This window comes from Dama dama, chromosome 7, assembly GCF_033118175.1.
Source record: "Dama dama isolate Ldn47 chromosome 7, ASM3311817v1, whole genome shotgun sequence".
Lineage (NCBI taxonomy): Eukaryota > Metazoa > Chordata > Mammalia > Artiodactyla > Cervidae > Dama > Dama dama.
This window is the reverse complement of record NC_083687.1, coordinates 22,840,420-22,856,644: the sequence shown is the minus strand read 5'-3', so window position 1 is coordinate 22,856,644 and position 16,225 is coordinate 22,840,420. Positions and strand designations below refer to the sequence as shown.

At 35.8% G+C, this 16,225-nt stretch overlaps 1 protein-coding gene across 2 annotated transcripts in view; it reads right to left on the bottom strand.

Moving 5' to 3' along the window:
- CD2AP (CD2 associated protein) overlaps positions 1-16,225 on the bottom strand; it is an 83,864-nt gene that overhangs the window by 36,548 nt on the left and 31,091 nt on the right. Inside the window, exons 1-2 of one of the 2 annotated variants that reach the window (XM_061146886.1) lie at positions 10,409-10,703; positions 4,327-4,480 (exon numbers count right to left, since the gene is read on the bottom strand). In XM_061146886.1, the coding sequence (XP_061002869.1) occupies positions 4,327-4,480; positions 10,409-10,441 (187 nt within the window). In that variant the 5' untranslated portion in view covers positions 10,442-10,703. Of the gene's footprint in view, positions 1-4,326; positions 4,481-10,408; positions 10,704-16,225 lie in introns of those variants that run through there. The other variant, XM_061146885.1, reaches the window with a different exon arrangement.

The window sequence follows — 16,225 nt, the reverse complement described above, 5'->3', positions numbered from 1 at the left end:
AATACCATGGACTTGTTTATCTTCATGGGTCTTTCAAAGGCTGCAATTCTAACTGCAACACCATACTCTCCAATTTTTATGTGAATGATATGTCCTATCTAAAGAAGAGCTTAATGACACTTTACTTGATGACTCTGGTATAGAACTGCCCTTTGAATCTGAACTGCACATTATGTATGTTTCTAGACATCAAGCAAAGAGCCAACTCATTGGAAAAGATCCTGATGCTGGGAAAGATTGAAAGCAAAAGGAGAAGAGAGCAGCAGAGGATGAGATGGTTAGATAGCATCACCAACTCAATGGACTTGAATCTAAGCAAACTCTGGGAAGCAGTGAAAGACAGGGAAGCCTGGCGTGCTGCAGTTCATGGGGTGGCAAAGAGTCAGACATGACCTGGTGACTGAACAACAAAAAGAAGTATGGTTCTTAATAGTGTAAAATACTGCAATAACAAGTACAGCCATTTACAGAGCATTTCTTATAATATTTACTTAACATGTTAATACTGTGAAAACCCTATAAGGTAATTATTACTATCATCCCTGTGTTAGAGTAACTTGGTATTCTCCTCTGTTAAATTGTGAGTTTTGAATCATTATCCATATCCAGTTTTTATTTGGCAGATGTGACTGTCCACATTAACATTGCTCTTATGGTCTTCAGACCCACAGATATTACAGTATTCATCACATAAATGTCAAATAATTTCAGAAAAACCTTTTAGAAATATTTTGTATTTTCAAATGTAAGTAATCACAAATGGGAAGTATTTCATGGTTCTTAAAAAAAGATCTAAATATCCAGGTCAAACAGAGTTCTTAAGTACTTCTTATATTATTTCTCATTTAAGAACACTGTTTTAATTTTTCCCATCAAATGCTAAAATGAAGAGCATATCATATTCAGAAGTTGGGAGGCTGAATGCCAAAATTTCAGAGATGGCAACAAAAAGATTCCTGATCCACTTTTAGTTTCATTTAGTTCTGGAAAGTAAATCGTCAAACTTTATTACAGCATTTTCTAATGTAAAAAAAATTTTACTATCAATTTCTTTCTCCAGTAAGCAAAGGTAATCATCAAAAGTAAAGAAACATCAAGACTGAGCCATTTGCTACATGGCTGAATCTTTAAAATTTTTTTCTTATCCTCAGCAATAAAAAAATCATATTAAGCCAGTAAGTGAAAAATTTAAGCTTATTCAAGATTCTAGCTATACTGCTGAGATATACACTTAAGATGATCAAAATCTTAAAAAACATTATCATCATATCACGAAGAAAAAAACTCATGTACTTAGGGATGAAGTATCATGTCTAACAACATATTTTCAACAGATATATAAAGCCAATATAACAAAGCAAGCTTAGGCGAAGAATATACCACGTTTAGCAGAGAATTATTATTTCAACGTCTCTGTAAGACTAAATTTTTTAAAATAAAATAAAAAATCACAACACCTTACCCCATTCATTCGAGAGGTTGCAGCCAGGGAGCAGTCATTTGAATGAGGTTTTATTCCCCTTCTAAGTCAGAATATTTCAATGTTAAATAGCAGAACCTGAACTACTAATATGCCCCTTCCTTTTCACATGTATGCTGCAAAGATGTATAATCAGTGACCAAAACTTTGATGAGATTCAGAAATTTACCTTCTTCAGTACTGACTCAAAATTGGGAGGCATGTTACCAAACGTTATCTGAGAATGAAACACTATGTGGATTATATTCTGGTCAACCAACTTTTAAAGTATCATCATTTCTTTCTGTACAACTACCAATGATTTATCAATATAAATCTCAATGCATCTTTTGCATTCAAAATAACTAGATGGAAAATCACTTCTGTAGCATGAATTCCCACTAATAAGGAATACAACACGCCATGAGTAGATTCATACCTGGTATCAAGGTTTTCCAAATAGAAAGTGGAATATCCACTAATAAATCACACTGCACATTATATACAATTGTGATGCTGCAAGACATCAATTCTTTATTCCAAGTAAAAATATTCTACACCATTATCTCTGTGCCCAATTTTACAAGAGTCTCAGCAGTGATGCCATTTGTACATGTTTTTGCTATGAAAGTGTAAATTGGTTCTTTTCTATAATTTTAGCAACTTTTCACAATCAACTTTGTCCTGGAAAATTTTCTGTGCTCAATCTAAAAAATAACTGTCTTACTAAAGAAGATGCTTAGCTTAATTTACATGCAATAGCAAAAGTTTCAATGGTATCATGACCAGACTTTGCAAAAAAAAAAAAAAAAGCCAACGCTTTTTGGCTTTGGAGAGAAAAACAGCTAACAATTCCAGTCTCCAGATATCTATCACATTAACTATGTGAACTTTTCCTTGTGGTTGCTTAGACAAAATTCACCACACATGCAGATTCGCTGGTCTTGGCAGAGATTTGAACTGAACCTTCACAATACAGTGTTTATCATTATCAACCTTCACAATGGTTTGGGTTTTTTTTATATTAACAGTATTGATTAAAAGGGTATATACTACTATTTAACATTACAATGAACCACTTTTGAATAACTGATCTATTTCATAAACCAAGGAAATGATGCAAACTAACAGTAACAAAAAAATCTGATTAAAAAAATTAGCTGCTTTTCCTGGAAAAGTAATCTGAAAGCAAAAACAACCTGCATCCTGTTTTAAATGTTACTTAGCACACCAAGTGACTAATTTAGCTTTGCAGCACATGCACTTAAAAACAAGTTATGGCGGAACCTGAGGAAAAAGCCTAAGCCTCTGGGCACCAACTGGAGAATGGTTTCTCCTCCTTACAAGAAAAATTATGAACAGTGTTCTCAAAGAAGGTAAAGTTCAGTGTCCTTTCCTATTAGAAGACAAAATAAACTTGACATCCTTTGTCTAGCCTCTACTTAAGAAGAAGTGTGTTCCTTTGCAGGGCAGTAGAGCTAAAGAAAGTAGTACATATATCTTACAACAGACAGAGATGATAAGTAACTATTTCATGGGTCTAAAATTCTACGTAGAGATTCAAGTATAGGATGCGGAAATAACTCTGTTATCCATTCCCCAATCTCCAAACAGTTTCAGAGTCCAGGACAACGAGAACTACTGAACAGTCCACCCTCGGGCAGAAGACTGAAGGCAGTACTGGTCATATCTAAGTATTGTCTGTACACTGCACTTACAGGGAGAAAAGAAGAACAGGGAGTACCTTTTAACTGGTCTGCCTCTGTGTCATGAAACCTGCTCATTTCATGAAAACCTGTTTTATTTTATGAAAATAATCAAGAGTGATATAATCTAGAAAGTAGGGATCTCCCCTGACTTCACAGACAGTAGCGCAGAAAGTAACAGGTTTAAGATATGAGACTATAAAAATAAAAAATAATCTTATACTTATGAAACGTATATAAACAAAATCCCTTTATGTTATAGGCTACCTGGTACACAAGGTAGTGACCAACATCAAACACAAGGGGCCCCAACATCAGAGAGACTGATGCGGGGAGTGGCAAGGGAGGGAGGGGACGTGGGTTTTAAACAAAAGAACGATCAAAGATAACTGTGGATAAATACTCATTTATAACTTATTAAATCAAACTGAACACAGCATTCAATCTCTAAACGGGCCTCAGGTTTACTCTGTTAAAACACTATCTGCTCCCAGGCTTGAAGTACTTCTTTGAGTAACAGTCTTTCCAAAGACTAAATTTTTGACAACAACAATATTACTAGTCTTTCTATTTTTTTAAACCACTTTTTCACCAGCAGTAAAACAAAATTCAAGAGTCTAAATGATCTAAGGTCATAAGACAGATTCAAACTAATGTCTGATTTTAAACGTGGCACTCTCCCTCTATATTAAACCCTTCTCTTAACATATTTACACCAAATACTTCAAAGGCACTCTGCTAGGCCAACCACCTTGGAAAACTGAATATCCATGTTCAGATGGCTAACCACTAAAGAAAATGTATTATCAAATGTTTACATCTATACTGCTTAAGGATGGCAGACATTTTAGCATCCCATTTAATGTTTAATAAATAATATTCAAATAAATTTAAGACAAAGGATTAACTATCCAACAGAGCCTGTAAGTCTAACAAGAAAACAAAGCCTTCCATCTTAATTTACAACTCCTATAGACAGCCCATGCTGGATTCCCATATGAAGACTGACATGGGCCCATAACTAGTAACTGAAGAATAAGTAGGAAGTTTCTGTAGTCTGCTACAAAAGGTTGATTTTCCTTAATACAACTTATGAACAGTTAACTATAAAACAAACTTCTATTTTGATTTAAATAAATTAGAAAAAAATTATTTACATACTCTTCTTAATGTTTTTGGTTTGTGGAAGTGGCTGAATTCCTCCAGGTAGAAGTCCATAGGTGCTTATTCGTTGTATGAGATTTGCTACAGCCCCGTGCCTTTCCCGTCTGATGGGCAAACTGTCATCCTTGGATTCTGTCTCTCTCTTAATTTCCTACAAAAGGGGAAATCAGCAAATAGGCAAATTAAGCTGTATTTTATTAAATTAAATCCTCAAATGCAAAATACCAAAACCAGGTACATTGATCATTATATAAAACAAAGTATCAACAGTTTGCAACCTTTTTCTCTGCCCACACATATCTAAAGAATATTACACACTTTGGTTACAGCTCCAACAAAATTTTATTTATGGAAACTAAAATTGCAATTTCATATAATTTTCACATGTCATTAAATACTGCTCCTCATTTCATTTTTTCCAACTATTTATATAACTCTTAGCTGGCATTCTCAGTTCAGAGACACTATAAAAACAGGAGATATTCAGATTTGGCCCATGGGCTGTTGTCTGATAAACCCTATTCTAAGTTACAGGTCTAAGAGAAGATAGGTAAATCTTCATGAAAAGAAGTATGAAGTTTTACTGGAAGACATAAAAGAAGATATAGGAAAGAGAAGTTATGCCATGTTCAGATGATGAAAGCTCATTATCATAAAGATAGCATTTTTCCCCTAAAATTGATGCAATGCAATTGAATAAATATGTCACAGATTTGGGAGAGCAATTAAATAAACTAGTTCTAAATTTGTAGAAAAGGACAAATGACCAAGATCAGCCAAAATACTTCAATGAAAAGAAAGTGAGGGGATTTTTTTTTTTTAATTAAGAAATAAAAAAAAACCATATGATACTATGAATTAGTGTGTATTGGCACAAAAACAGATATAGTGATAAATGAAACAAAATCCATAAACAGAAAAATGATTTACAACAGGAAAAAAGGGAGGGGAAAATATTGATCTTAAAATATATGGTGCATGCAGTGTTTCACATTTAGGCAGCAGGGAATGAAACTGGATTCCTGCCTCATACATTTAATATTAAAATTAACAGTTTCTGTTCATTAAAAGTAACCAACCACAAGAAAAAAGTAAATCACTAACCAGAAGGTATTTTTCACATATAAAGCTAACAAAGAATCTATATCTCCAGGTGTTTATGTCTACTGTAATGTTAACTAGTTGTTACTCTAGCTGGTAGGATTTCAGATTATTATGTTTGATGCTTGCTTTTTTGTGTTTTTTTTAACAAGGCATATCATTTTGCAAACAGAAAATTTTTTCATTTTGGAATAACTGTTAAGTTGGTGAGAAAACTGTGAAAACTATTATAAAGTATAAATCATAGAAGACACACAAAATATTTCACCCTGTAGTGACTGCTTCATTTTTACTGGTAATGTATGTAAGGAAGACTACTTCAATTTGCTACTAATAATAAATGACACACCATATGAAAACTTCAGTTTTCAGATCACACTAAGTTTTTCAAACTAATAAAAATATGAAATCTATTTAATAACTAGTAGCTACAACCTCAACATGCCAAAGAGTATTAATTTTGGATTCTCCTGAAGGTCTCATGAGTCACCTACATTTTAAAAAGATAAACATCATATCTCTGAAAGCTATTGTTGCCTCTCTGGTACATGAGAACAAGAACTTGGCTTAATATTAAAATCTTATTCCTCTAGGAAAATAATTCCAGTTTGACCCAATGTGAGACAGGAGACAGATTCAGGAGATAGATACGCTGGGTGTAAATCTTCATTCTATCCTGTTCATAGGCTAAATAGATATTTGTGTTATCTTTTAATAAAAATTAATCATATAAACAAACAGGTACGATATACAAGACAATGACAATGTCTACCACTTCTAAAAATATACATTTACAACATGTTGCTCAAGATCTAGAAACATTTTGAGGACCTTCAATATTCACTGAGAAATCAAACCTATGAATATTAGATATAATACATCTTCTGAGAATAAAAGACACAAAAAGAGGAGGAAAGCAAACAAAAAAAATATACAATCTACAGTGCCTACAGAAAACTCAGGTTTTTAGCCCTCCATATACACAGTGCCAACTAAGCCATTATCAAAAGTATGAAGTGACTTTAGGGTCTAAGCAAAATTACAAATAAGTTAAGGTCCACTTTAGGACCCAACCTGCTCCATCTCTGGAACCTCTTCCTGTTACAATTTACTACCACCAGATACACACACACACTCTCTCTCTCTCCAATCTCTCTCCCCTTTCTCTCCCCCTCCTCTCTCCCTCTCTCTCTCTACTCTAGTCCCTCATTCCTGGACACATAGTGCCTCCAAACTATTCTTTGGCTATCATCTTAAATAGCAATTTTATTGAGCACCTATGAAGGGTTAGTACGGCTTCTACTGTTTCTTCCTTCTGCCCTTTATTTTGATGATGTGAAAGTGCTGCACTCAACATGTCAGCAAATTTGGAAAACTCAGCAGTGGCCACAAGACTGGAAAAGATCAGTTTTCATTCCAATCCCAAAGAAAGGCAATGCCAAAGAATGCTCAAACTACTGTACAACTGCACTCATCTCACACGCTAGTAAAGTAACACTCAAAATTCTCCACGCCAGGCTTCAGCAGTACATGAACCGTGAGCTTCCAGATATTCAAGCTAGATTTAGAAAAAGCAGAGGAATCAGAGATCAAATTGCCAACACCCGCTGGATCATCAAAACAGCAAGACAGCTCCAGAAAAACATCTACTTCTGCTTCATTGACTATGCCAAGACCTTTGACTGTGTGGATCACAACAAACTGTGGGAAATGCTTCAAGAGATGGGAATACCAGACCACCTTACCTGCCTTCTGAGAAATCTGTATGCAGGTCAAGAAGCAACAGTTAGAACTGGACATGGAACAACAGACTGGTTCCAAATCAGGAAAGGAGTATGTCAAGGCTGTATATTGTCATCCTGCTTATTTAACTTATATGCAGAGTACATCAGAGAAATGCTGGACTGGATGAAGCACATTATGGAATCAAGATTGCCAGGAGAAATATCAATAACCTCAGAAATGCAGATGGCACCATCCTTATGGCAGAAAGTGAAGAGCAGCTAAAGAGCCTCCTGATGAGCATGAAAGAGGAGAGTGAAAAAGCTAACCTAAAACTCAACATTCAGAAAACTAAGATCATGGCATCTGGGCCCATCACTTCATGGCAAATAGATAGGGAAACAGTGGAAACAGTGACAGACTATTTTTTGGGGCTCCAAAATCACTGCAGATGATGACTGCAGGCATGAAAGAAATTAAAAGACACTTACTTGCTCCTTGAAAGAAAAGCTATGACAAACCTAGAGAGCATATTAAAAACAGACATTACTTTGCCAACAAAGGTCCGTCAAGTCAAAGTTATGGTTTTTCCAGTGGTCATGCATGGACGTGAAGAGTTGGACTACGTAGAAAGCTGAGGGTCAAAAAATTGATGCTTTTGTGGTGTTGGAGAAAGACTCTTGAGAGTCCCTTGGGCTGCAAGGAGATCAAACCAGTCAATCCTAAAGGAAATCAGTCCTGAATATTCACTAGAAGGACTGATGCTGAAGCTGAAACTCCAAAATACTTTGGCCACCTGATGCAAAGAACTGGCTCATTTCAAAAGACCCTGATGCTGGGAAAAATTGAAGGTGGGAGGATAAGGGGACAACAGAGGATGAGATGGTTGGATCACCGACTCAATGGACATGAGTTTGAGTAAACCCTGGGAGTTGGTGATGGACAGGGAGGCCTGGTGTGCTGCAGTTCATGGGGTCGCAAAGAGTCGGACATGACTGAGCAACTGAACTGAGACTAAGAATCAGCCAGCAAATAAAATATTGACATGTTAACACTGTAACATCTCTTTCCTACAAATTTCACTTCCTTTACTGACTTTGAAAATGACTCCAGGAGATGCAGTGAAAGAATGAGCCCTCATTTAAAATAGTATCATGTACTGACAAAGTCAGAAAACTAAACCTCACTGTACAAATAAGGGAAGTCTCCTACACAACAGGTAATGTCAATACAAAACCAGTCAAGAAAAAAATACAGTGTGGATGATTGCCGTATAGATAAGAATGTACTACACACTGATTTGCTTGTTTTCATAAGGATAAGAAAGTAGGGTAAGGAGTAGGAAGTAGTAAATTAAAGGAAAAGATGAAAAACATAAGTAAGAAGCAGCTTTAAAAAGGTGGAAAGGATACAGTTACTCTTGATCTGAAGTAAAGAAGAATACTTAATTTCAATCACATTGATCAAAAAAAGATAAAAGGTTCATCAATAAAATTCATGAACTTCACACTCCACCATGTTGAAATATACCTATTTTACAGTTTGATCTAATCACGGCCAGTGAACGACCATTATCTGAAAATAGAAAGCAATTACCTCTAGAACACAGAAGCAAAGGTCACAAAGAATAATAAAAACCAGATTAGATGGCAAGAGCTTTCTTTTACGTCTCAGATGAAGGAGACAGATAACTTAACCAACAAATTTCTAAACAGAGTTACAGCTCTGCTTATGCTAATTAAAATCTGAGGAATACAGTAGTCCCTCCTCATCCACAGGGTCCCAAGACCCCCAGTGGATGCTTGAAAATGCAGAGAACACTGAGTCTTAAATATACTATGTTTTTTCCTATGTATACATACCTAAGATAAAGTTTAGTTTATAAATTCAACACAATAAGAGATTAACAACTGATAATAAAATGATTTTAACAATATACTCTAATAAAAAGTTACGTGAATGTGGTTTCTATCTTTCAAAATAACTTACAGATATAATGCCTTTTGCATCTTAACTAAGCACTTATCACATACTGTGGCAGTAACTTTTCCAGTCTGAGGTAAGACAGCAAAACTAGTATGAATTCGTTTTTTCTCCTTCACAATTTCACAGACAGAAGATTCCTTCTTACCGTAGATCTTAGCAACCTCAGCATATGAGTTTTTCTTGTTTATTAAGCTTTCATACCTTTTCACTCATAGGAAGCACTTTATGATTTCTACTGGCATATCTGAATGGTCAGCATCACTACTCTTGCACTTTGGGGCCATTATTAAATAAAACAAGGGTTACTCACCCACAAACACTGGGATACTGAGACAACTGATCTGATAATCAAGAGGGCTACTTCTAAGTGACTAATGGGTAGGAGACACTGGACAAAGGGATGATCCACATCCCAGGCACAATTTAAAACATGAATTATTTCTGGAATTTTCTATTTAAGCATTTTCAGACCACACTTGACTGTGGATAACTGAGGCTTCAAAAAGCAAAACCAAGGATAAGGAGGGAACTACACTTAATTACTTTTAACATTCAGGATTTCCAAGTGTTATACAAAACTAGTAACTTCAACTTTATAGAAGTATAAATCAGAAGATATCAAAGTGATATTACTAAAGAAAAGAAAAATAAGCAAGATTACATGTTTACTTGATACACATCCACTGTTAAGGGTCACATAAAATCAAACTGTCACTTATTTCATTCAAATAATAATTTTTCCTATGGAAATAGTGGAATAAGATTTTAAAACTAAATCAGAATGAGATACTTTAAAAACAAACAAAAAAAATCACTGAAACTCTTTCAAAGTATCCATCTCATCATCATCTTATTTCCCATATTGCTACTTAACTCTTCTTTAAAAGCACTTTTAAAAAGATGTGAATAAAGATTTAATGTCTACTTAGCCATTTAACTTATGAAATCTAGAAATAAAATGAAAACAAACATTTCTGAAGGCAAGATAAGTTGTCACACTACATAATATTTAAGAAAAAAGCAGGTGCAATGATTTGAATTTTTTTTTCTAAACCAGAAAAAAAAATGTGTTCAGAAATTTAGGTCCAAAGAGTAAACAGCTGAATGATTTTTACTTACTTACCAGCTAAAGTGTGAATAACTTCTGTTTCCTTGTTTCTTATTATACCAGAAAGACTAAAACATATTATTATCAAGCTCTGAGAACTCTTCAAAAGGGACCAAAATCTCACTTTAAATTAAAAAATATAAAGAACAGCAATTCACTTACCAGCTCTGAAACATCTTCTGTGGACATACTCATTTATTTTTTAAAGCACTAAAGTAAAACCAGTATTACTAACAGATCTTAGAATAACCCGTAGTGCCTCCACGCTAAGTATAGTGGTCACAGGAAAGCTGCTTCAGAGCTCGAACATTAGCATCTCCTACCACAAATACTGTCCTGCTAATACTCTTCAGGTCCAACTAATAAAAATAATTTCTTTTCACCTCTTTTATGTCTTATTCCATTTGGTATTTCTCTGCTTTCTCCGTGCTGCCCTGTGTATCAACACTGGTCACACTGTCAAGTGTACCTTGAATAGTAATGCCCCTCCCACTCTCCTGCCCAGCCTCCTCTGACTCACTCTCAATGAATCAGACCATGGCCTCTGCCGTGCCCGACACTCCTCAGGGAACAGAGTCCACTAACGCTTAGTAAGTGCATACAACCAGTCAGCTGCACTACTAGCTCCTGTCAGGGTTATCTTAACCTTCAGAAAAAGTGAAAGTCGCCCAGTCGTGTCCAACTCTACGACCCCATGAACTATACAGTCCATGGAATTCTCCAGGCCAGAATCCTGGAGAGGGTAGCCACTGTTTCCTTCTCCAGGGGATCTTCCCAACCCAGGGATAGAACCCAGGTCTCTTGCATTGCAAGTGGATTCTTTACCAGCTCAGCCACCAGGGAAGTCCTAACCTTCAGAAGCAAGGCATAACTTAAAGGGTATCAAATATGCTTATTACCTTTTTACTGAACACTAATCTATTCTTATGTTAAAGGTAATTAATATTACATTTTTCTGAAAACTAGCTTTACAACCACAGCTTAAGGGCAAAACAGCTATTCCTACATCACTTCTAAAAGGAGAAACTTCTATATTGTGAGTTTTTAGACTGTTAAAAACATGCATTATAATCTATTAAAATGCATCACCATCTAGATTATCTTGTGGAAAGATGGAATACATATACTTTTTCCTACTTCTCCCACTAAGCAGTTTAAACTCTGAACATTACATAGACATAGAATACAGAATAAAAAAGAAAATTTAATAGCATCAAATGTTAATAAGAACATTAAAGAAGAACACTCTTTACACCACTGGTCGGAGTTTAAATTAGCATATTTATTTAGTGAGAAACCTGACCGCTGATGCGGCACATTCTTAGCTATGCATGTAATCTACAAAGGGACAGTCACTGCAGCACTGTTTTTAATAGCTAAAAACTAGAAAATAGCTAAATATTCATAAAATATGCTAAAGACATAACATGGAACACTATATGGCTATTACAAATTGAATCCTAAAGGAAATAAGCCCTGAATAATCACTGGAAGGACTGATGCTAAAGCTGAAGTTTCAATACTTTGACCACATGATGTGAAGAGCCAAAGACCCTGATCCTGGGAAAGACTGAAGGCAAAAGGAGGCGACAGAGAATGAGATGGTTAGACAGCATCACCAACTCAACGGACATGAACCTGAGCAAACTCTAGGAGACAGTAACAGTGTGCTGTAATCCATGAAGTGGCAAAGGGTTGGACACAACTTAGGGACTGAAGAACAAAGGAACTTCTACTTATGTGCACTATATGCTTACTCCTAAATACCTGACATACGGGCGGGGGAGGAATCACACACTGAAAAACAATGATTCTGTGAAAACTTCTGAATCAAATACTAAAAATACCAATGATTAGGCTAAAGGTAGAATTTGGGACAGACAACTCTAAACCTATGCAAGCTTTGGAAACTGACCACTAAAAATTGAAAATAAATAACATAATCGGAACCTCAAAAGATGAGCAATAACCTAAGATTAGCCAAGGAGTTATGACGAATAGATTCTTCAGGAGTTATTAAAAATGCATAGAACAATAAAGTAGAAATGGTGGCTAGTGGATACTAAGATAATGCAGACAGAAGCAGAGGTAAGCACCAGAAATTAAAAGCCCTAATCAAGTTAGGACTGTGTAGCTTTGAGGAAAATATCCAGTTATAGAGGATCAAATAAAAAAAAAGGAAAAAAAAGGTTTTAAGAGCCAAAAGAACTCCTGTCTACGCAAGCAGGTAGGTGAGTTTTAATTTTTTGCTGAAATTAAAATTCTACACTCTATCACAGCTCACCTTGTCTAGAAAATAAACAAATACAACTTTGTCCTGACTTCATTCCTCTATTTATCAATCACTGATAAGTGAATTAGCATTATAAAACACATTTTAGCAGATGTGACTATATTATGCATCCACATCAAAATCTCACTTTAAGTATTTTAAAAGCTGCAATCTGACACGGTAATTATGTAAACGTATAAATCACACAAAATAGTCTTTATTTATGCACAGGTAAATACATATAAAACTATGTGTTAGAAGGATACACACAGCTTCAGAACACAGGCAACTGGGAAAAAGAGAAATGAGAAGAGGGTAATAACAAAAAACTCAATGTTATCTGTCATATTCTCTTTACTATAAAGTTAACGCTCTGAAGCAAAACATAACCAAGTGACAACATTCTTACATTAAGTTCACAGATCCCTGTCCTACGGTTTTTGTAAAGTATTTTCTAAATCATATGTAAAGATGAACTAACATTGCAAAGAGACACTGAAAACAGATATGTTAGCCACACACAAAAAAACTCATAGTATCTATAATGTTTCATAATAGGCTGCAAAAACGATGTGACCTTTCCATCCATCTTCCAGCCCAATGCTGCTCTTCAGTCCAGTCATTCAAAACAATAACAGGAACGTGAGTTTTCTGCAGGAAGCTTCATTCTACTGTCGACACCACAGTTCTGTGTTTACAAAGGACCATGCCAGTGTCCCACTAGAAAGCTTATTTTCCAGTAGACAAAAAAATTACAATTTTTCCTTGAATCTTCTAATATGCATCTGAAATGATAAAGTCAACTACCTTACTAAACTGTGGACTATCCACTGTTGTTCATCACCTGTGGTAAACTTTTTGATAAAAATTCTGCTTTTAGCCTCTTTAATAAATGGTGCTGGGAAAACTGGACAACTACATGTAACGAATGAAATTAGAACACTTCCTAACACCATACACAAAGATAAACAAAATGGATTAAAGACCTAAATGTAAGACCAGAAACTATAAAACTCTTAGAGGAAGACATAGGCAGAACAGTCGATGACATAAATCAAAGCAAGATCCTCTATGACCCACCTCCTAGAGTAACAGAAATAAAAACAAAAGTAAACACGTGGGACCTGATTAAACTTAAAACCTTCTGCACGGCAAAGAAACTATAAGCAAGGTGAAAAGACAGCCCTCAGAATGGAAGAGAATAATAGCAAATGAAAGAACTGACAAAGGACTAATTTCCAAAATATACAAGCAACTCATACAACTCAATACCAGAGAAACAAACCACCCAACCAAAACGTGGGAAAAAGAACTAAACAGACATTTCTCCAAAGAAGACATACAGATGGCTAACAAACACTTGAAAAGACGCTTCTTTGCTCATTATTAGAGAAACACAAATCAAAACTACAATGAGATATCACTTCACACCAGTCAGAATGGCCATCATCAAAAAGTCTACAAACAATAAATGCCGGAGAGGGTATGGAGAAAAGGGAACGCTCTTGCACTGTTAGTGGAAATATAAATTGATACAGTCACTATGGAGGACGGTATAGAGATTCTTCAAAAAACCAGGAGTAAAGCCACCATAAGAACCAGCAATTCCACTCCTAGGCATATGCCCTGAAGAAACCAAAACTGAAAAAGACACATGTATCCCATTGTTCACTGCAGCACTATCTACAATAGCTTGAACAAGGAAGCAACTTAGATGTCCATCGACAGATGAATGGATAAAGAAGTTTGGTACATATACACAAGGGAATATTACTCAGCCGCAAAAAGGAACACATTTGAGTCAGTTCTAATGACGTGGATGAACCTAGAACCTATTATACAGAGTGAAGTGACTCAGAAAGAGAAAGATAAATATTGTATTCTAACGCATATATACAGAATCTAGAGAAATGCTTCTGAAGAATTTATTTACAGGGCAGCAGTGGAGAAACAGACATAGAGAAAAGACTTTTGGACATGAGGAGAGGGGAGGAGAGGGTGAGATGTATGGAAAGAGTAACATGGAAACTGACATCACCATATGTAAAATAGATAGCCAACAGGAATTTGCTGTGTGGCCCAGGAAACAGGGGCTCTGTATGAGCCCAGAGGGGTGAGATGCGGAGGGGGATGGGAGGGAGGGTCAAAGGGGAGGGGACATATGTATACCTATGGCTGATTCATGTTGAGGTTTGACAGAAAACAACAAAAGTCTGTAAAGCAATTATCCTTTAATAAAAATAAATAAATAAAAGGCTAAAAGAAATTAAGAAAAAATTCTGCTTTGTAATGATTTTATGTTTATAGTCAAGTTGCCAAGGTACTGCCCAGAGTTCCCACGTTATCTTCCACTCAGTCCCCTCTAATACTGATACCTGGTATAACCATGTTACACTTGTCAAAACTAAGAAATTAACACTAGTACATTACTATTAACCGAACCACTGACTTTATATCTGTTTCATAGTTTTTCCACTAACATCCTTTTTCTATTCCAGAATCCAATCCAGGACATCACAAAGCATTCATCACTATGTCTCCTTAGTCTCTGCTCAACATCAGTTTCTTAGGCCTTCCTTGTTTTTTAATGACATTGAAATTTTTGACAAGTACTGATCAGATATTTGTAAAATGTTCCTTAATTTGGGCCAGTCTGATGTTTTTTTCTCACAAATGGACTGCAATGATAGGTCTAGGGGAAGAATAAATACCAGAGGCTCAGCAGACACATGATATCAACATAATTTATTACTGACAATGTTAGCCTTGGTAAAGGCAGCATTTGCTGAGTTTCTCCACTGTCAAGTTGCTATTTTTCTCTTCCATCTATTCTTTAGTCCAACCCACACTTGAAGGATATTTGGGGGTAGGGACAGTATCTACAAATATTACTTGGAATAATTCTGTAAGATTTATCCTTTCTATTCCATTATTTACATAACAATCTATTTATATCAGCATTTATTTATTTAGACTCATGAATATCTATCTGCTCTTCAAATGCTAGGTTATTTTGCTGCTCAACCCATTTTCCACTTGGCATCTATGTTGCCTTGACATGGGCCATCATTTTGTTTTTTCCAAGTTCTCACTCCTGGCACTACCGGCTGCTCCAGGCTCATCCTGTGAAGACCGTGTTGCAGCCACAGGATCAGCCATTCCTCCGAGGAGCCTCCTTTCACTGGAAAATGATATTCTGAAACCAAGAAGTGAGCACTGGGTGTACTCACTGGTACTGGTGTGTCACTGCTTCCAGGCCCGCAGTGGAAGAAGTAAGGAACATAGATATGCATGTGTACTGACCGGAGTATAGATACACACATATAAAATTATTTCTGTATGTATCTGTATATATTTTAAATTAAACATGAGTTCATGTTGATGTCTCCCAACTCTAGTCCACCCTGTGGTTCATTTTAATCCCAGATTAAGCTTCCCTCCATCTCCGAGCAAACACAAACAGCACCCTCTACTAGCAGGCAGCGCATTAAACTCAAGTTCTACAATGAGCTGTGCTGTAAGAGGACAGGAAAATATATTTTAAGAGGGGAGTCCCATGACAGGTCATCTCCACTACCAGGACCACATGTCAGCACTGGGACTGCCTGTCAGCACACAATTAAAAAGAAAACCATATTAATACTTCTTACCAAGTTCTTTTTTTTTTTTTAACCACTGTTCTATTACTTCAATATATTTTTCCTGAA